We start from the raw sequence: 20,557 nt of genomic DNA, 5'->3' as shown, positions 1-20,557 counted from the left end.
TGTTTTGAAGCCATTATTTAGATAGAAATCTAGTTCCCTTCAGTACTGAGGTAGTAGACAAGCTATACTGTACACCGAGAACTGCGGGAAGACATTTGTTTTGTGGTTAAAACACAGAACTTAGTCACCATGAGTTAGGTAGTTGTTGACTAACTTTGGGTGTTTACCTAAATGTCCAAATCTGTGTAAATTCTTAGCTTTTGAAATAGGTTTAATTTTAATGTTAACCCATGTTTGTAGTTAAGATATTTTTGGACATCAGGAATTAATATATGAAATGACTTGTTTTCAGGGACAAAGCACCAGAGCTCATTGTTACCTACTTGCTTGTCTTCCAGGTGATTTTACAGCAAGATGCTGCTCTCCATAGGGATGCTCATGCTGTCGGCCACACAAGTCTATACCATCTTGACTGTCCAGCTCTTTGCATTCTTAAACCTACTACCTGTAGAAGCAGACATTTTAGCAGTAAGTACAGTAAAATTTATTCATGTCTAAAAGCATTCTTCAGATAAAAGCTTTTATAAGTCCTAAATGATAAGACATTTACCTATGAACATACAGGCACGTATACATAGTTGTTATTTGAAAGTGGAGGACCTACCTTACTCATCATTTTATTGCTTAATATCTAACGTAAGATCTCACAATAAGTACCTGATAAATGTTGCTCTTGAGAGTGTGTGCACTCTCAGGAGAGCTCATGCACACATGTATCTACATGCTGTGTATTTGTGTAGAATCTTACTGTTTTTCTTGGTAATTAGCATAGCTCTAATGACTTTGATAACGATATTTTGAAAAATTATGTAAGATGCTTATAGAAAATTTCAAGCTCAGATTAATGTTAATGAGAAGGAATGCACAACAATCTTGTCTTTGAGAAAAGTTTTTATAGAACATTGCTCCTCAAAACCTTAGTAGTTCTTTCTAGGTTGTCTTACTGTCCTCTACCCTGGGAAGTGTGTATTTTCTGTGAAGCCAGAAAAGGAAGAATTAACTGTGTGTATGTATGTACATCTGTACTCTAGGTACTATGTTAAAGATATGTTATTTTTAATTTCTGGGTACAAGTGATTTGCTTAATGACAGTAGGTAGTTCTAGAGACAGAAAGGCCAGAATTGTTGCTGACCGAAGCTTCATGTGGTCCTCAGCCATGTTTCTGTATACTGTGGTAGTTGGGAAAGTGTCTAGGCCTAGTCATTGCATAATTTGGGAGAGCCAGGCTGGTTTCTATATCCTAACTTTTGAATCATAGCAACTCTAATTCATATGAAATTTGTCACCCTCTGTTATCCTCTGTAGTAGGGAACTGGTTGATTAGATTTTTTTCTGGAATAGTGTAGATGGAGTAAAAGTAGAACCTTTAAGGACTAAGAGTCCATTGACATGCAAATTTTCCTCTAAATTGGTCCCCAGAGTCCTTGGAATATTCTTGGGATGACTTTTGAAATGAAATAGAGGATTTACGGACTGATCAGGGAATGAAGTTCTCGGTGTGTCCCTTTTCTCCTTTGATTTCTTCCATATTCTCCCCTCCTCCTCTTCCTCTGTTGTTTGTAACATCTGCCACTCCTTGTTTTCCTTCTTTTTACCTGAAGTGGATTTTTATTTTATGGTTCAGCTATGTGATGGGTTAAATAAGTTTCAGTGGCCTGCTCTGGGAACTTAACCAGCTGTGTGATCCTAATCAAATTACTTAGCCACTCTAAGTACTTCAGTTTCTTTATTTGTAAACTGGTATGTTGTAGTGATAAATAAGATAAACTGCTTAGAACCGTATCTAACAGATAGTAAATGTTTTAAATAAGATAAACTGCTTAGAACAGTATCTAACAGATAGTAGAAGTTTTATCTTTTTTATCTTCATTATAATTATCATTCTCCTCATCCTTCACCCACTACCTCCAACAGTGTATGAGACTGCCTGAGGTGGTTTTTTTCTTTTTAATATAGACACAAAATAAAATATTAGGTATAGAAGTACAATCAGTCTTTGCCAGCAGTGTTCCCCGTGTTTCAGGCAAGTAAATGTGTGGAATGTATGTTGATATCATCTAGGGAAGGAACCATCAGCATGGGAGCTGCTTAAATGGGGGTCTTTATGCTGACACTAAAGGATAGAAGGCTGACGGTGCAGAAATAGCTGGAGGAGAGTAGATTGTGAAGGCATGTAACTAGTAAAAAGGGGAACTAAATATCAAGGCAGAGGAACTAGATGTGGTAACACAAGCATTAAAAGGAAGTGAGTCAAAAGCCAGAAAATGTTTAGCTCTTTCTTTTAATTAAATAAGAGCATCCTGAAAGATTTCAGTATGTAGTAGTGTAGTGTGTAGTATTACAGATTTAAATAAATTGGGCATCAGTTTGGTCCATTTTGGACTGGTATTAGGATGCTGCTTTTGAAAAGATAAAATTCAGATGATTTTCAGATTCAGATTCAGTTGAATCTCCCATTTGTTAATTCCCTGACAACAGTGTTTGACCAGCCTAGTTAGAGTTCTAAGAGAATATGGAGGTGCTACTATAGTTTGTTGCTGACTTGTCAGTAAGCCCCCTAGATTGTGAGTACTTGGAAGGCAGGACTGTGTCTTACTGCACTTTGTTTCTGGTGCCTAGTGAGAGTTATACAGTAAGAAATCAAAAAATGAAGCAATTAATAGCTTTTCCGTGGAGATTTAATTCTTTCATATTTTCTTTTAATAGCACCTATTCCTTGGTATTTTAGATTGTTGTTATTTCTGTTAGTAGTTCATCCTCATCATCTCTTACTTGATCATTTCTCTCTCTTTTGACCCAAAATGAAATGAGAAATTATTAATTAGCCTTGAGCTGTGTGTCATGATCTTACTGAGAATTAGTATCCATCTTAATGTAGCTTCAGAGAGAGTCAAACAACCCAATTTTGGTTTACTCCCAATCTACCTTTTGATTCTGTTGTAGGGATTTGTCAGAGAATCTGTTGCTTGGTAGGTGGTTATGAAGGCCAGTGGGCAGAGTAGGAGAGAAGCACCCAGTAGTTAGCGGTGTGAATGGATTAGATTATATAGCGTGGTTATTAAGAGCTCCTGCACTGGAGTTAGAATGTGAGTTGAATTCCAGTTCTTCCACTCTTGGACAAACAGCTTAACATCTCTTAAGTTACTTATGAAATGAGACTGTATGAGAGACAGGGAGGGGCAATGAGTTAAGAGCTAGAGCTCTGGGACCAGACTGCCTGGATGAGAATCCTGGTTCCTCCTACTTACTAGAGCAAGTTATTTTCAACATTTTGTGGACGGTCTGTAAAATGAGGATGATAAAATAGTGGCTGACTTTATAGGGTTTTTGTAAGTATTAAATAAATGAACACCTGTCGGGTGTTTAGCATGGTATCATAAATGCTCAATAATTGTTAGCATTTGTTACTTTCTAAATTAAATTAAACCTTCTGTTAAGGCTGCTGTCGGAGGAGAGAATTGGTTAAGAAAAGACCTTTTCAAGAGAGGTGGATTAAAACTGTTATGTGGCAATCACCGAGGATGGGATTCCACAGAGGAATAACTTTATTTTCTACTTCAAGAATTTTAACAGTAAGCATTCTTTAATTTCATGAGCAGCAGTCCACCCTCCAATACTAAAAAGCACTTTTATGCTAAAGATGTTTCTGTTTGTCTTGTTCATGATAGGAATACTTTTTTCTCTCTCTCTTTTTTTTTAGATTTTATTTATTCATGAGAGAGAGAGGGAGAGGGAGAAGCAGAAGCAGGCTCCCTGCTGAGCAGGGAGCCCGATGAGGGGCTCCCAGGACCCTGAGATCATGACCTGAGCCGAAATCAAGAGTCAGACACTTAACCGACTGAGCCACCCAGGCACCCTGGAATATTTTTTTCTTTTTAAACAGTGTGATTGTAAGAGGCATTGTAGGACAATCCGTGTTTTGCTGTTAAGAAAAGATGAAGCAATTTCAAAATGGGTCTCAGTCAGTAACAAAACTTACTCCAAGTACCAGTGTTGCAAGTATTATTGTTCAAGGTAGACCTTTTATTTCTGAAATTTTAGCTAAAAGAGTGAAACTCTTCAGGAATAGGAAGTGACACACAAAAAATACTTAGTACAGTTGTAGCTTTTCCATTTCCTGATTTTAAAAGTACAGTTTTTTAAAAAGTACTGCCTGCACACATTTGTGCTTTTTCTTTGGTCTCTGTTGATGTGGATCAATTTCTTTATTTTACAGTAGTGTCTTTGGTCTTGGAGAGATAAGTGACTTTCTCAAGTTTAACACTTGAATCAATTAGAGAAAGGTGTTTTAATTAAGAGATTAAATGACACATTGTGATAATGGATGTAAAAAGCTCTTTGTGACTCCAAAGCACTTTGTAAATCATAGAGTACTCTGTAAGTATGAGTTATTGTTACAGTAGGAAATTACCCTGAAGCAGTGTTGGCTTCCAAGTATACTACCAGGCTGATTATCCCAAAGTAACAGAATGGTTAGGTTCAGTGACCAAATTCATATGCTCGAATCACACACTTTATTGAATTAATCACAAACATACAGTGACAAGTACCGTTAAAAGATGGCTATGTTAAGACACTCAGGATAAGATTCAAGTGAAATGCCAGAGCCATACCACCCAAATCCTGTATTACACATTATTTGTCCAGTCTCTCTCAGTGCTGCATCCGCATTCTCTGGTCACAGTGTGGTTACCAGGACCTGAGTTGAGGGTGAGCAAGGGGAATTAACTTGGAAGGTTTTCAGATCCAAAATTTGCTCTGTTGAAGAGACTGAGGATATTTACATTTGAACACAGCTGTAACTTGCTGTTAACCTGCAGAGCTATTTTTCTGCTTGTCTCTGGCAGATGACACTTGAGTTTAGAATGGGTATCCCCAGTGGGCGTTTGATTGAGGGATGACAAAGCTCTCAATCTGGATTTGTGGCCTAATCCATGCTTTGTGAATATATAAAGTTTGCTTGATCTTTCGTGCTGTCCTTTGCTATTTATACATAATACTCTTGCTTTGTTCCATCCATTTTACCTATCTTCAAAACACTGTGTTCTGTTTTTCTGTACTTTTGGCCTACTGTTTGCAAAAAGCTATCTTCACTTCTAATACATCATGTAAGCTTTGCCTGTGTTTCAGAAGTTAATTGTTTACTATCTTTGCTTAGTTTTGTCTATCTTCCTTGTTTCTCTTTTCTGTATAGCAGATTGAACATTCTTAAATAATACAGCAAACTCATTTCACAATTATCATTAGTATTATCTTCGACAATTACAGAGAACCCTTGCTTTGTTTTGCTCTATTTTGGTAGGGAACTGATAAATCCTGTAGCATAGGAATCTATACCTATAAGGAAGGGGAAAGTTGAGTTTGAATGTCTTCAGTTCTTTATATGGATATATTTCATTGAGTTTCCTTCTTTCTTTCTTTTTTTAAATTTTTTTTTTTTTAAAGATTTTATTTATTTATTTGAGAGAGAGAGACTGAGAAAGAGAGAGCATGAGAGGGGGGAGGGTCGGGAGGGTCAGAGGGAGAAGCAGACTCCCCGCCGAGCAGGGAGCCTGATGTGGGACTTGATCCAGGGGGCTCCAGGATCATGACCTGAGCTGAAGGCAGTCGCTTAACCAACTGAGCCACCCAGGCGCCCGAGTTTCCTTCTTTCATTGTTCAGCTCTGGATGAAAATGTCCAGATTATATAGAAAAGACAATTTCTTTTTTTTATTTTTTATTTTATTTTATTTTATTTTTTTGCGAGAGAGAGAATGAGAGAGAGCACGAGAGGGAGGAGGGTCAGAGGGAGAAGCAGACTCCCTGCTGAGCAGGGAGCCTGATGTGGGACTCGATCCCAGGACTCCAGGATCATGACGTGAGCCGAAGGCAGTCGCTTAACCAACTGAGCCACCCAGGCGCCCCTAGAAAAGACAATTTCTTAAAAATGATTTGATGCTGCTTCTTTGTCTGGGGAAAGGCATCTTTTGTAGCTAGGGCCAGAAATCCTGTATATCTCTTCTACTAAATCAGACCCTTTAGAAAAAGTCGAATGGAACTCTGGCTGGAAAATAATCTGATTAGAAAATTCTTTGCTAGGGAATTGTGGGAAAAACTCAGAAAGCAGTAAGTGGTTTAATGTTATAGAATTGCTGCTGTTTAATAATTATGTGAAATCAGAATCTAAAGTCATATATATAGTAAATTGTATATATTCCTTGCTATTTTAGTGAATATACATTTACAAAGTTGATTTAATTGTGTTGAGCTGTGATAGTGGAACAGAATTGTGGAAATGACAACGTAAATAATAAACATTTCGTTTTTAATGTTATGTGTAAATTGAGTATAACTTGATTGTTTTTAATTTTATATTTAGTATAATTTTGAAAATGCATCTCAGACATTTGATGACCTTCCAGCAAGATTTGGTTACAGACTTCCAGCTGAAGGTTTAAAGGTAAGCAAATAGTAATATGTAGTAAAAGCACAGGTATTTAGTAAGGTCATTTTTATTGCTCTTTATTTGTTTAAAGAATGAAAATATTTCTTACTATTATCATAAAATCCACACATTCATTTGTAAACGGTTCAGACTATTCAAAAGGTATAAAGAAGAAAGTGAAAATCACCTATGATTGTATCATTCTGAACTAGCCACTGTTAACATTTTGGTATGTATTTCAGACCTGTTTTCTAAGATATGTGCTGTATGTCAGGTGTGTGTGTGTGTTTATAGATATATATGTTTGCATATATTTATGTGTTTACTTATATAATGAATCTATATTTTAACACTAAATAGAAACATGCTACTTGGTTTCCAGGCCTTTTTACTTAATTCTCTATCTAGAACATCTTTTCATGGTATTAGAGAAGAATCTGCAATGGCTGGATGGTTTTGCAATACTGTGAAGTACTATGGGTTTTTGAACATTTATTTGTTTAATTTTTCATGTGGATTTTTAGGTTGTCCAGTTTTTTCTTTTATAAACAGTGCTACAGTGAATGTCTCCTTTTTTGTGTATTTGTCTATTTATTTGCATAAGATACATTTCCAGGGGCGCCTGGGTGGCTCAGTTGGTTAAGCGACTGCCTTCGGCTCAGGTCATGATCCTGGAGTCCTGGGATCGAGTCCCACATCGGGCTCCCTGCTCAGCAGGGAGTCTGCTTCTCCCTCTGACCCTCCTCCCTCTCATGCTCTCTCTCTGTCATTCTCTCTCTCTCTCTCAATAAATAAATAAAAAATCTTAAAAAAAAAAAAAGATACATTTCCAAATGTAGAATTGCTCTGTATATGGAATACATGTTTAAAATTTTATTATATATTCCAGGTTGCGTTTTGAATGTTTGGAACAATTTAGAAACCTACCAATTGTGTCTGAGACTGTCTTTTTTCCCTACACCCTCTTCAATACTAGATATTACCAAATTTTAGTTATTTGATAAAAAAATTCTATTGAGCTTGATCTTAGTTTTTTGCCGTGTGTGTGTGTGTGTGTGTGTATGTGTGTTTGAATGTATGCATGTGAATGCAAGAGTGAATTGCGCCTGTTGATGCTCTTTGCCCATTTTTATTTAATTTTTTTTTAAAGATTTTTTTTTTATTTGAGAGAGAGAGCATGTGTACACAAGCATGGGTCAGGGGTGGACGGGCAGAGGGAGAGGGAGAAGCAGACTCCCAGCTGAGCAGGGAACCCAAAGAGGGGCTTGGTTCCAGGACCCTGGGATCATGCCCTGAGCTGAAGGCAGATGCTTAACTGACTGAGCCACACAGGGGCCCCTATCTGCCCATTTTTAAATTAAAATATCTATTTTTACTGATTTCTAAGAATTCTTTATATACTGGAAATATTAATCTATTATTTGCCATATCATATGTGTTTCAGGTCATTTTTTCTGGTTTGTCCTTCATCTTTTAACTTCGTTTAAGGTTTCAGTAATTTTGTTTATGTAGTTAAAAATTACTATGCTTTCCTTCTACATCTGGGGTGACAGAAAGTCCTTCCCCATTGCAAGATGAATTTTTTTATGTTATATAAGTTAGAATACATGAAATTGTGTGTATGTACCACAGAATGTTTTCAGGTTGTTCTTTCTTTTTTTTTTTTTTTGAGAGTAAGGATTTAAAACTTTATATAACAATTTCACATCAACATAACGTTTAATCCAAACATAATTTTGGTCTGACAAATGTAATAATAAAAAAATGCAACTTTATTTTGCACATCATTTAACTTAATTTTACATTCCATTGAGTTATTTTTATTGTATTTTTTTTTATTATTCTTATGTTAATCCCCATATATTACATCATTAGTTTTAGATGTAGTGTTCCATGATTCAAGGTTGTTCTTTCTTAAAATTCCATAAAACTACTATTATCATTTAGGATGGCAGGCACCTTTGGGAGGGGCATATTAGTTTTTAATTTTTTGAAGAGTTTAAATTATTAAAGAAATTCCCAGCATTGTAGGACTATTGCTCATTGTAAAAATATTTAAACAGAAAGGAAGTATACAGAGGAAAAAGGAAAAGCCTTCCATTACCTCCTCTTCATCTATACGTGTCAATCCTACTTCCCACTTCAGCATTAAATATCAGGGTGTTATGTGATCCTATAGACCTTCAGAAATTTTTCTGAATATGTGGTGCTTTTTAGTTCATAAATTTATGAACTCAAAAAGTTCATAAGTGATTACCATTTGTATATATGAAAGGTTTCTTAATTTTTAAAAAAATTAACATATAATGTATTGTTTGTTTTCAGGGGTACAGGTCTGTGATTCATCAGTCTTAAATAATTCACAGCACTCACCATAGCACATACCCTCCCCAATGTCCATCACCCAGCCACCCCATCCGTCCTACCCCCCTCCAGTCCATCACCCTCAGTTTGTTTCCTGAGATTAAGAGTCTCTTATGGTTTGTCTCCCTCTCTGGTTTCATCTTCTTTCATTTTTTCTTCTCTTCCCCTGTGATCCTTTGCCTTGTTTCTCAAATTCCACATATCAGTGAGATCATATGATAATTGTCTTTCTCTGATTGACTTATTTCACTTAGCATAATACCCTCTGGTTCCAGTCACGTTGTTGGAAATGGCAAGCTTTCATTTTTTGATGGCTGCATAATATTCCATTGTATATATATACCACATCTTCTTTATCCATTCATCTGTCAGTGGACATCCAGACTCTTGCCATAGTTTGGCTATTATGGACGTTGCTGCTATAAACATTGGGGTGCACATGCCCCTTGGGATTACTACATTTGTATCTTTGGGGTAAATACCCAGTAGTGCAGTTGCTGGGTCATCGGGTAGCTCTATTTTTAGCTTTTTTTTTTTTTTTAAATTTTATTTATTTATTTATTAGAGAGCGAGCGAGAGAGCAGCAGCATGAGAGGGGAGAGGGTCAGAGGGAGAAGCAGGCTCCCCGCTGAGCTGGGAGCCCGATGTGGGACTCGGTCCCAGGACTCCGGGATCATGACCTCAGCTGAAGGCAGTCGCTTAACCAACTGAGCCACCCAGGCGCCCCCTATTTTTAGCTTTTTGAGGAACCTCTGTACTGTTTTCCAGAGTGGCTGCACCAGCTTGCATTCCCACCAACCACGTAGGAGGGTTCCCCTTTCTCTGCATCCTCGCCAACATCTGTCGTTTCCTGACTTGTTAATTTTAGCCATTCTGACTGGTGTGAGGTGGTATCTCATTATGGTTTTGATTTGTATTTCCCTGATGCCAAGTGATGTTGAGCACTTTGTCATGTGTCTGTTGGCCACTTGGATGTCTTCTTTGCAGAAATGTCTGTTCATGTCTTCTGCCCATTTCTTGATTGGATTCTTTGTTCTTTGGGTGTTGAGTTTAATAAGTTCTTTATAGATTTTGGATACTAGCCCTTTATTTGATATGTCATTTGCCAATATCTTCTCCCATTCTGTTGGTTGTCTTTTGGTTTTGTTGACTGTTTCCTTTGCTGTGCAAAAGCTTTTTATCTTGTTGAAGTCCCAATAGTTCATTTCTGCCTCTGTTTCCCTTGCCTTTGGCGATGTGTCTAGGAAGAAGTTGCTGTGGCCGAGGTCGAAGAGGTTGCTGCCTGTGTTCTCATCAAGGATTTTGATGGATTCCTATCTCACATTTAGGTCTTTCATCCATTTTGAGTCTATTTTTGTGTATGGTGTAAGGAAATGGTCCAGTTTCATTTTTCTGCATGTGGCTGTCCAGTTTTCCCAGCACCATTTGTTGAAGAGACTGTCTTTTTTCCATTGGATGTTTTTTCCTGCTTTGTCGAAGATTAGTTGACCCTAGAGTTGAGGGTCCATTTCTGGGCTCTCTGTTCCATTGATCTATGTGTCTGTTTTTGTGCTGGTACCATACTGTCTTGATGATGACAGCTTTGTAATAGAGTTTGACGTCCGGAATTGTGATGCCTCCAGCTTTGGTTTTCTTTTCAACATTCCGCTGGGTATTTGGGGTCTCTTCTGGTTCCATACAAATTTTAGGATTATTTGTTCCAGTTCTGTGAAAAAAGTTGATGGTATTTTGATAGGGATTGCATTAAATGTGTAGATTGCTGTAGGTAGCATAGACATTTTAACAATATTTTTTCTTCCAATCCATGAGGATGGAATGTTTTTTCCATTTTTTTGTGTCTTCCTCAATTTCTTTTTTTTTTTTTTTTTTAAGATTTTATTTATTTATTTGACAGAGAGAGAGAGACAGCGAGAGAGAGAACACAAGCAGGGGGAGTGGGAGAGGGAGAAGCAGGCTCCTGGCTGAGCAGAGAACCTGATGCGGGGCTCGATCCCAGGACCCTGGGATCATGACCTGAACTGAAGGCAGCCGCTTAATGACTGAGCCACCCAGTCTCCCCTGTCTTCCTCAATTTCTTTCACGAGTATTCTATAGTTTTCTGAGTATAGATCCTTTACATCTTTGGTTAGGTTTATTCCTAGGTATCTTATGGTTTTGGGTGCAATTGTAAATGGGATTGACTCCTTAATTTCTCTTTCTTCTGTCTTGTTGTTGGGTGTATAGAAATGCAACTGATTTCTGTGCATTGATTTTATATCCTGCCACTTTACTGAATTCCTGTATGAGTTCTAGCAGTTTTGGGGTGGGGTCTTTTGGGTTTTCCATATAAAGTATCATATCATCTGCAAAGAGTGAGAGTTTGACTACTTCTTTGCCAATTTTAATGCCTTTTCTTTTTGTTGTCTGGTTGCTGAGGCTAGGACTTCTAGGACTATGTTGAACAACAGTTGTGGTAGTGGACATCCCTGCCGTGTTCCTGACCTTAGGGGAAAAGCTCTCAGTTTTTCCCCATTGAGAATGATACTCGCTGTGGGTTTTTCATAGATGGCTTTTTATGATATTGAGGTTTGTACCCTCTATCCCTACCCTGTGAAGAGTTTTAATCAAGAAAGAATGCCGTACTTTGTCAAATGCTTTTTCTGCATCTATTGAGAGTATCATATGGTTCTTGTCCTTTCTTTTATTAATGTAGCATATCACATTGATTGATTTGCAGATGTTGAAACAACCTTGCAGTCCAGGTTTCTTAATTTTTATAATGGAATCAGTTCTAGCTAATTTACCCAGAAAGGGATTATGAAGGGATACAGATGTCTAGAGTATTGAAGCAGGAGAGCAAGATTCTTATCCCATAGAGTTGAAGAATGAATCTCATGGACAAAGGAGAGTGAGTAAAGCAATAGAAGTTTAGTAAGTGAGGATACAGAAAAAGCTCTGAGAAGTGAGAGGGATCCTAACAGGGTTGTCACTGGGGGCTTTTGGGGATGGTCTTTTATAGAAAGCTAACCAGCGAACTTAAGTCCTTTTAACATCTCTATTCATAGCACCATTGAGCAAGGACTAGTGATAATACCTTCAATGGCTTTACTACCTTTTTAGGGTCCCAGTAATTTTGCTGGTCACATGTAGCTGTTATAACAAGGCCCACTTCAGACACCTAGGACAGGATGGTCTGGTTTGTTCCCTTATCTCTGGTTTCCTTTCATCTCCCACATTTTTGAATTTTGTCATCATGATCCCACGGCCCCCTACCTGTCTCTCCCTACCTAGCCCCACCTGTCCCTTACTTAGTATCATATCCTGGAGAAGCAGTTTCCAAATTGTCAGGAACAAAACGCAGAACCTCCTTGTTTGATAGGGGATTGATGCGGCCACTGACCCCCAAAACATAGCACCTTTTCTCCCATCAGGAAGCCTCTGTGATCTTACTTACCTCAAAATATATTGCCTCAACTGCCACCCAAGCTGAAGAAATACCCTTTGCCAGACTGTTTTCTCAAATCTAACACCTTGATTTTTCTGACTGTAGGCCCTCTAGTTAACTAGCCACATACTTCAGTGAAATACTAGCTATAATGGAAGCTGGTTAATATAGTTTAGTTTTTGTTGTTGTTGTTTTTGTTGTTTTAGTCTGCTTTGTAAAGGTGGAATTCATAGTGTGGGGAAAGTGGATTCAGAAAATTTGGGGCATTCTGAATGACAGATACCCACTACGATGTTGATGGGGCTTTGGAATATAGGTGAGGTTTAGGGGGTGGAGTCCGGAGCCGATGACTAAGACATCTTTGATGCAAAATGGTGGTTTATTAAAGCACCGGGACAGGACCTGTGGGCAGAAAGTGCTGCTGCACTGGGGTAGTGAGGGGTGGCAGCTTACGTACTATGGGGTTGGGGGAGGTAAGGAAAAAGAGAGGTTTGCAAAAGAACTTTCATGTGCTAAAGAAGACTCACAGGATACTGGAGGCCTGACCATACATTGTGAAGTTAAGGTTGTTTACCCCTCTAGTAAGGCATTAACATTAAGATAGTTGGGAACTTCCTGGAGGAACATTACACTCTACCCACTTCAAGTATCAATCGATGGGCTGCAGGTTATAAAGACATTTAATTGTATCTACATTTCCTTCTGGAAGCTAGGTTATTGATGATAGGAATGCTTTGTTCTTGTAGCTTGCTAAGACATTTGTAAACTGAGGGAGACTCTATAAGTTAACTATTTGTTTTTCCTTTAGGGCAGCCAGGAGTGTCTGAGGAATGTCACACAGATCCCATGGGGGGGGTTGTGGGGTGTCAGCTTCTGCTTTGTCCTCTGCTTGCCTTCTGTTCCCTCATCAGTGTTACTCTGTAATTTGACTCCCTGCACATCCCCACCCTTAGCATTATGTCTTGATAGCTTTCCACAGCTGCACCTATAAATCTAGCATGTTCCTATTAAGCACTGCATGGTATTCTAATATGAAGGACCATAGTTTATTAGTCATTTCACATTCACAGATATTTTTGTTTCTTATCCACAATTAAGTTATTTCTCTAAGATAGAGGTTTAGAAGTATAGCTGATGAGTCAATGGGTTTGTACATCTAAAATTTTCATAGATACACTAAATTACCTTTCCAAAAGTTTGTACTGGAAAAATAAAACAAGACAAAACCAGAGAGGGAGACAAACCATAAGAGACTCTTAATCAGGAAACAGACTGAGGGTTGCTGGAGGGGAGGGGGGTGGAAAGATGGGGTAACTGGGAGATGGACATCAAGGAGGCCATGTGATGTAATGAGCACTGGGTATTAAATAAGGCTGATGAATCACCGACCTGGACCTCTGAAGCCTGTAATAAATTATATGTTAATTAATTGAATTAAGATAATTAAAAAAACCGAAAAGGCTATACTGATTTGTTCCCATTAACAGTGCATGAGAATACCCATTTTTCTACACCCTTTTCGACACCAAACCTCATCTATATTCCAATACCACATCATCAGGAGGATCAGACTTCTAGGTTTCTTATTTATATACTTTTCAGAAGTGACTTGATAAATAGAGGAGATAATTGATATGGATTTTGGAATATAGGTGAGGTTCGGTAGGGTGAAGTCCGGAGCCGACGACCAAGAAAGAATTCTTGAGACGTATTTGGTGCAAAATGGTGGTTTTATTAAAACACGGAGACAGGACCTGTGGGCAGAAAGAGCTGCTGCACCGGGGTTGTGAGGGGTGGCTAATTATATACTTGGGAGTTGGGGGAGGTAAGGAAAAGGGAGGTTTTCAAAAGAACTTTCATGGGGCGCCTGGGTGGCTCAGTTGTTAAGCGTCTGCCTTCAGCTCAGGTCATGTTCCCAGGGCCCTGGGATCGAGCCCCACATCGCCCCACATCGCCCCACATCGCCCCACATCGCCCCACATCGGGCTCCCTGCTCCGCGGGAGGCCTGCTTCTCCCTCTCGCACTCCCCCTGCTTGTGTTCCCTCTCTCGCTGTGTCTCTCTCTGTCAAATAAATAAAATCTTTAAAAAAAAAAAAAAAAAAGAACTTTCATATGCTAAAGAGGACCTACAAGTTACTGGAGGCCTTGCCATTGTCAAGGTTGTTTTTCCCTCTAGCAAGGCATTAAAGTGAAGACCATTGGGAGCTTCCTGGAGGAACATTATGTTCTTTTTTTTTTTTTTAATACTTTAGTTTATTCATTTGAGAGAGAGAGAGGGAGCACAAGCAAGGGGAGCGGCAGAGGGAGAGGGAGAAACAGACGCCCCGCTGAGCTGGGAGCTGGAGGTGGGGCTCGATCCCAGGACCTGGAGATCATGACCTGACTTGAAGGCAGATGCTTAACCATCTGAGCCACACAGGTGTCCTGGAACCTTATATTCTGCCTGCCTCAAGTATCTGTTAATGGGCTGTAGGTTATAAGGACATCCAATTTCATCCACATTTCCTGTAAGTTATTGATAAGAATGTTTTTCTTGTTAAAAAAAAAAATTGTAAACTGAGGGAGACTTAGGTCCTGCAGGACTATAATCTCTAGAAGTTTAACCATTTGTTTTTCCTTCCCTTAGCTTTAGGGCAACCAGGAGTGGTTGAGGAATGTCGCATATATCCCATCCAGGGGTGGGGATGGGGGTTGTAGGGTGTCAGCTTGTGCTTTGTCTTCAGCTTGCCGTCTGTTCCCTCATCACTATGATTACTAAAAAATTGAAAACCAGATTTATCTCTAAGGAAGCCTTAATAAGTTTAGCATCAGATTTCCTGAGTATAGCTATCAACGGCAAATCTTATTTTCAGCAAAATACCTTTTGGGCTAGATATATCATGATCATTGTATATGATGTTTTTGTAATCTAGTACTTAGTGTATGTTTTTCATGTTGATGAGAAGACATAGAGGATGAAGGTCATGGGATGCAGATTTGTCCTTGACTGTATCATTCTTAATATCTATTCTAGATAATTTGTACCTTATATGATATGTATCCTTATATATGATTTCTCTTAATCATTATTCTTAAATTAGCACCCGGTGTTATCACTAGTTAACTTCCCACAAACTAGACTTATTTGAAAATTTACTAGTAACTTCTTCCGGATTCTTTCAGAAGAAATGATTTTGTTTAATACAAAGGCTTGAGATTAGAAGAGAAATTTTTTTTTCTCTAGTGAAGGAAAATGCAAATACTGCAAGGAAATATGGTTGTTTGGATGCCTTATTTGTGATGCCTCCTTTGCTTTCTTTGTAAGGAAGATGCTTGATAGCACTATTGTATTTTCCCTCCCAAAACACTGGATAGTTTTGTGATGTGAAGAAGTCTTGGTTAGGCTGAATATACTTAGCTTCCTCACTCCTAGGAACTGTTAACTGTCATAATATCACCTTAAATTTGTAGACTAAAGGAAAGGTTAGAGTTCCTTTTTTAAAGGATAAATAGGAAATGGAACCATTAAAGTAAGAAGTAACACCACACCTGTTTATACATAAAATAGGAATTCTAAAATCAAAAGACATTTTTCAAATGCACGAAGGTATAAAAAGAATGCATCTTCAGTGAATTTTGAGCTTTTAAAATCTTTTCCTGTTAATTTCAAAGGTAATGATTACTCATTCATTCATTAACTTTATCAGGGAATAGAGTGTTTCATTAGATGTGGAAAATAATGAATTATTTCATTATGACAATTTATTACGTGGAGAAAAAGTGTGGAAGGTAGGGAGAGAGAGTAAGGGGGAGGAGGGCCTGAAGGAAAGCATGGAAAGTCTACCCTCCCATCTTACGTATAATTCCCCAAATCTAACCTTGGCTCTTTTTCTTCCACAGTTTGGGTAGTCTCTTCCATCATCCTTGGACCCACCCACATTATCTTATTTAGTTTCCAACCACATTGTAAGTCAAAGAAGACGAAGATGTCTGATCTCCTAACTCCGTACACTTCCCTGTTTCATTACTGGGCATCTTTGTTGTTTGTTCACTTAGTAGTTTTCATTAGATTTCCTTGCTGGCTTTCTCAATTTGATATGGTAAAAGTAACTTTTAATTTTTCTTCCCATGAAAAAATATTTTTCTAATTATAAGCAATATATGCTTACCATAAAAATTAAGATGATAAAGTACATGTATAAAGACTATGAAAATCATACATAATTCTACAACGAAGAGATTATAGTGGTAGACTTGGGTATAACTGAGTTTTTAGAGACCTATTTATGCCTTCATTTTATGTGTTTATGCTATTTTGCAGCTTCGTAAAATTTGGCAAAATCCAATATCATGGATATCTTTTCGTGTAAATATATTATGCATTCATGTCATCATGCAGTTTTTAAAATATTTGAATTACATCATAATGTAACCAATCCTCTGTGTCATTGGTTGTCATTGTGTTTAGGTTGCTTTCACTTATTAAATATTATTAAATATTGCAAACACAGAGTAAGGGAATACTAAACATCCTGTATACCTACCACCTGGATGTTCATATTATGCATTTTTTAAAAGAAGAAATAAAATGTTACCAGTACCATTGAAACATTTTTTTCCCTTCCAAATTCCATTCCCTTATCTTCCTCCTCCTAGATAATCATTATCCTGAAATTTAGATCTTTCCCATTTATGTTACAAAACATTTTATCTTATATGAATCTATAAACATTGTTGTACCTGCTTTTAAATTTTGTTTATTCTGGTTTTTAAACTTGCTTTTTTTTTCACCCAGCAGTGTATTTGAATTTTATCTACGTTGTTATATTGTCTGCATTCATTTTGACTGTTGTATAATACTTCATTTTATGAATATATCATTTTTTCATTATTTTATTAATAAATATGTAAGATGTCAGTTTTTTGCTATTATATCTTAAAAATCTCTCCTTGTGTATATTAAAATTAGATGTCACTTCACACTCATCAGATTAGTGAAAATAAAGAGTCTAACAATGTCAATGGCCAGCAAGGATATGAAAAACAGGTAGTCTTATATACTGCTGGTATCTGAGTGTCTGACCACTCTGGAGAGTTTGGTAATAATACCTTTTTTTTCTGAGTGATAACTTGCCATAATGAAATAATTCGTTTTTTCCACACTCAATATATTTCTCGCTTAATAAATGAATCTGTGATCATCGTCTTTGAAATTAACAGGAAAAACTAATTACCAGTATTACCACCCTTATTACTTTGTACTGTTCTATTTTTATCTGTTTACCTGTGTGATCCGATCCCTTTTTGCCAGTCGCTATTCTCTTTGAATACTTAATACTGAAATAATTTCTGTAGCTGGGATATGACCATTTTCATTAGTAATTTTAAGTTCTGGTCCCCTTAATCAGATTGATAACCAGTTTGTGTTCAACTTCAGTTAACCAGATTATGTTCAACAGTGACTGAGTTATTATGAGAAGTTGCAAATGGCAAACAATGTGAGTAATGAATGATTGAAGGTCTGTTTCTTTTTAAAAAAAAAAAACAACAAAACAAAACCATATGTTTTTGGCTTCATTATCAAAGAATTCCTTTTAGTCAGGATTCACTTTTGTTTGCAAAACTGAGGAATTTCTCTCCTGGCTCTTAAGTTTTCACAGATTTACTTTCCGTATTTGTTTCTGAATTCTTTTGCTATCAAAGATTTTGTTAGGAGTTTTGTAATTGATTAACACATTTAAAGCTCTTATGTTCTTAGAGGATCTGTAAAGTACTACAGAATATAAAATACGAATAAATATACCTTACTGACTTGTTTTGATGATTTGTCAATTTAGAAGGTGATCTTAGAGGGTATGTATTTCCAATGTAAGCTCAGTCCACTTAGTTTCTCTAAAAACAACAGGAATTCTATCTTGTTGGATAGATCCTACAAGTATACCATAGTCTTTTGAGCTTTTGATTTTTTACTTGTTGGTGCAGTGTTTAGATTGGAGTGACAGTGTTTGACTGGATTTTTTTCTTAACAAGACAATGATGTGGTTATGATGGTCGTGTGGCATGTAACAAATTTACTAAAAGGCATTGTCCACCAGAGGGCACAGTCATTTTGTTTTTTAAAATGTCAAGATATGGTCTATGGAGTGACGCATTATCTGTGTGTGCTGAATGGGAAGCACATAACAGATGTCTTTTCTTCATAGAGCTTGAATATCAGAAAGTCAGAATCCTGACAAACAACTAGTTTTGTGTTAAAACTCAAGGCAATAATCTTTAAATCTTTATCAATTATGTTGTTTTTAGGAATTAGATTTGATAATAGAAAAACCAAAGGATTCACTGCGGCGCCCTGGGACTAAGATGGCAGCGGCGGCCCGGCTGGGCTGGGGAGCTGCGGCTGTTGCCGCAGGGCTGCGTAGGCGATTCTGTCCTATGATGAATCCATACATCATTAGGAAACAGCTTCTGCATCAGTTCGTACAAAGACCACTTTTCCTACTGCCTACAACCTTATATAACACAGTGAGACACATGTTTATTCAAACACAAGATACCCCCAATCCCAACAGTTTAAAGTTTATTCCAGGAAAACCAGTTCTTGAGACAAGGACCATGGATTTTCCCACACCAGCTGCAGCATTTCGCTCCCCTCTGGCTAGGCAGTTATTTAGAATTGAAGGAGTAAAAAGTGTCTTTTTTGGACCAGATTTCATCACTGTTACAAAGTAGGAAAGTGAAGAGTTAGACTGGAATTTACTGAAACCAGATATTTATGCAACAATCATGGATTTCTTTGCTTCTGGCTTACCCTTAGTTACTGAGGAAACATCTTCAGGAGAAGCAGGATCTGAAGAAGATGATGAAGTTGTGGCAATGATTAAGGAATTGTTAGATACTAGAATATGGCCAACTGTGCAGGAAGATGGAGGAGACGTTATCTATAAAGGCTTTGAAGATGGCATTGTACAGCTGAAACTCCAAGGTTCTTGTACCAGCTGCCCCAGTTCAATCATTACTCTGAAAAATGGAATTCAGAACATGCTGCAATTTTATATTCCAGAAGTAGAGGGTGTAGAACAGGTTATGGATGATGAATCAGATGAAAAAGAAGCAAACTCACCTTAAAGTAATTAGAATTTTCTTTGGGCCCAGCAGTTGGACTTATTGATAATATATACCAAGCTTTTATTATTAATCTGCTAAGGAACTTGAGGATTAATAAAATATGCCCCTTTTTTGGAGACTGATATATAAAAAAAAAAAAAAAAGAAAAAAGAAAAACCAAAGGATTGTCAACCTGATCTGTTACAATATCTCTTTATTTAACTATTTCTTTTTTTTTTTTTAAAGATTTTATTTATTTATTTGACAGAGAGATAGAGAACACAAGTAGGCAGAGGGAGAGGGAGAAGCAGGCTCCCCGCAGAGCGGGGAGCCCGATGTGGGACTCGATCCCAGGACCCTGGGATCATGACCTGAGCCGAAGGCAGCCGCTTAACCGACTGAGCCACCCAGGCGCCCTATTTAACTATTTCAACATGAATTTGAGTGAAAAGGGAATTATTCATCTCCTTTCCAAGCTTTATCCTGGACACCATGATTTATTACCCCCCGCCCCCCCCTTCATTAGTAAGCTATTATGTCTGCAGATTACTGTGAAGGGGTAAACTTAGGGAGAAGACATTTGTTAATTTACATATAAATGTGAAATTCTATTTGCAATCAAGTTAATCTTATTTTGATCATATAAAGAAAGGTATAGTAGATATTTAACAAGTTAAATTATATTTAGATGGGACAGCCAGTATTCTAAAACCAAGAGGTGATCAGATAGGCATTTGGAATATATTTCCACTTACCAGTGTGATCTAGGAAACAAAATAGAAAAAGAAAAACAAAACCAAAAAAATCTCCATAAGATAAAAACTTTTGTTTTCTTGTTGTCTGCAAAAATAATACTAGTTACAGTGCACTGGAGCCTGCGCAAAAAGGCTATCCCCTTCAAGAACATTCCTGAAACAAGTGTTTCTAGATGACCTTGTATTAGGTAATACATATATATTCAACAGATAATACTTTTTTGGGTAAGAATTTAACCAACAACATTAATAGTAAAAACAGGAATATTTAAGATACAACCTGAAGTTATACTAAAAACCATCTAGTTCATTGACCAGCCTCATGCCCTCATTTTTTTTTAAGTTTGCTGTATTTTTAAGTAATCTCTACACCCATTTTGGGGCTCAAACTCATGACCCTAGGATCAAAGGTTGCATGTTCTTCTGACTGAGCCAGCCAAGCACCCCGTGTGTTTTTTTTTTTTGTAACAACTTTATTGAGATATAATTCACATACCATGCGTT

At 37.4% G+C, this 20,557-nt stretch overlaps 2 protein-coding genes across 6 annotated transcripts in view; both read left to right on the top strand.

The window, feature by feature from the left end:
• Positions 1-20,557, top strand: part of RNF13 (ring finger protein 13) — a 169,388-nt gene that overhangs the window by 26,475 nt on the left and 122,356 nt on the right. For 2 of the 5 annotated variants that reach the window (XM_044920294.1, XM_044920291.1), the window contains exons 2-3: positions 339-468; positions 6,361-6,441. In XM_044920294.1, the coding sequence (XP_044776229.1) occupies positions 355-468; positions 6,361-6,441 (195 nt within the window). In that variant the 5' untranslated portion in view covers positions 339-354. Of the gene's footprint in view, positions 1-265; positions 469-3,493; positions 3,574-6,360; positions 6,442-20,557 lie in introns of those variants that run through there. The other 3 variants (XM_021685945.1, XM_044920296.1, XM_044920295.1) reach the window with 3 other exon arrangements.
• Positions 18,538-19,564, top strand: LOC110576739 (NFU1 iron-sulfur cluster scaffold homolog, mitochondrial-like). Its single transcript, XM_044920298.1, has one exon. It carries the CDS (start codon positions 18,978-18,980, stop codon positions 19,317-19,319), a length of 342 nt encoding a protein of 113 aa, XP_044776233.1. The 5' UTR covers positions 18,538-18,977; the 3' UTR covers positions 19,320-19,564.

This window comes from Neomonachus schauinslandi, chromosome 1 (genome assembly GCF_002201575.2).
Source record: "Neomonachus schauinslandi chromosome 1, ASM220157v2, whole genome shotgun sequence".
Lineage (NCBI taxonomy): Eukaryota > Metazoa > Chordata > Mammalia > Carnivora > Phocidae > Neomonachus > Neomonachus schauinslandi.
Note: the sequence above shows the minus strand (reverse complement) of the source record. Positions and strands in the feature narration are given on the sequence as shown.

Excerpts from the sequence above, each read along its gene's own strand:
- LOC110576739 (XM_044920298.1), top strand. The coding sequence starts at position 18,978 with ATGGATTTCTTTGCTTCTGGCTTACCCTTAGTTACTGAGGAAACATCT.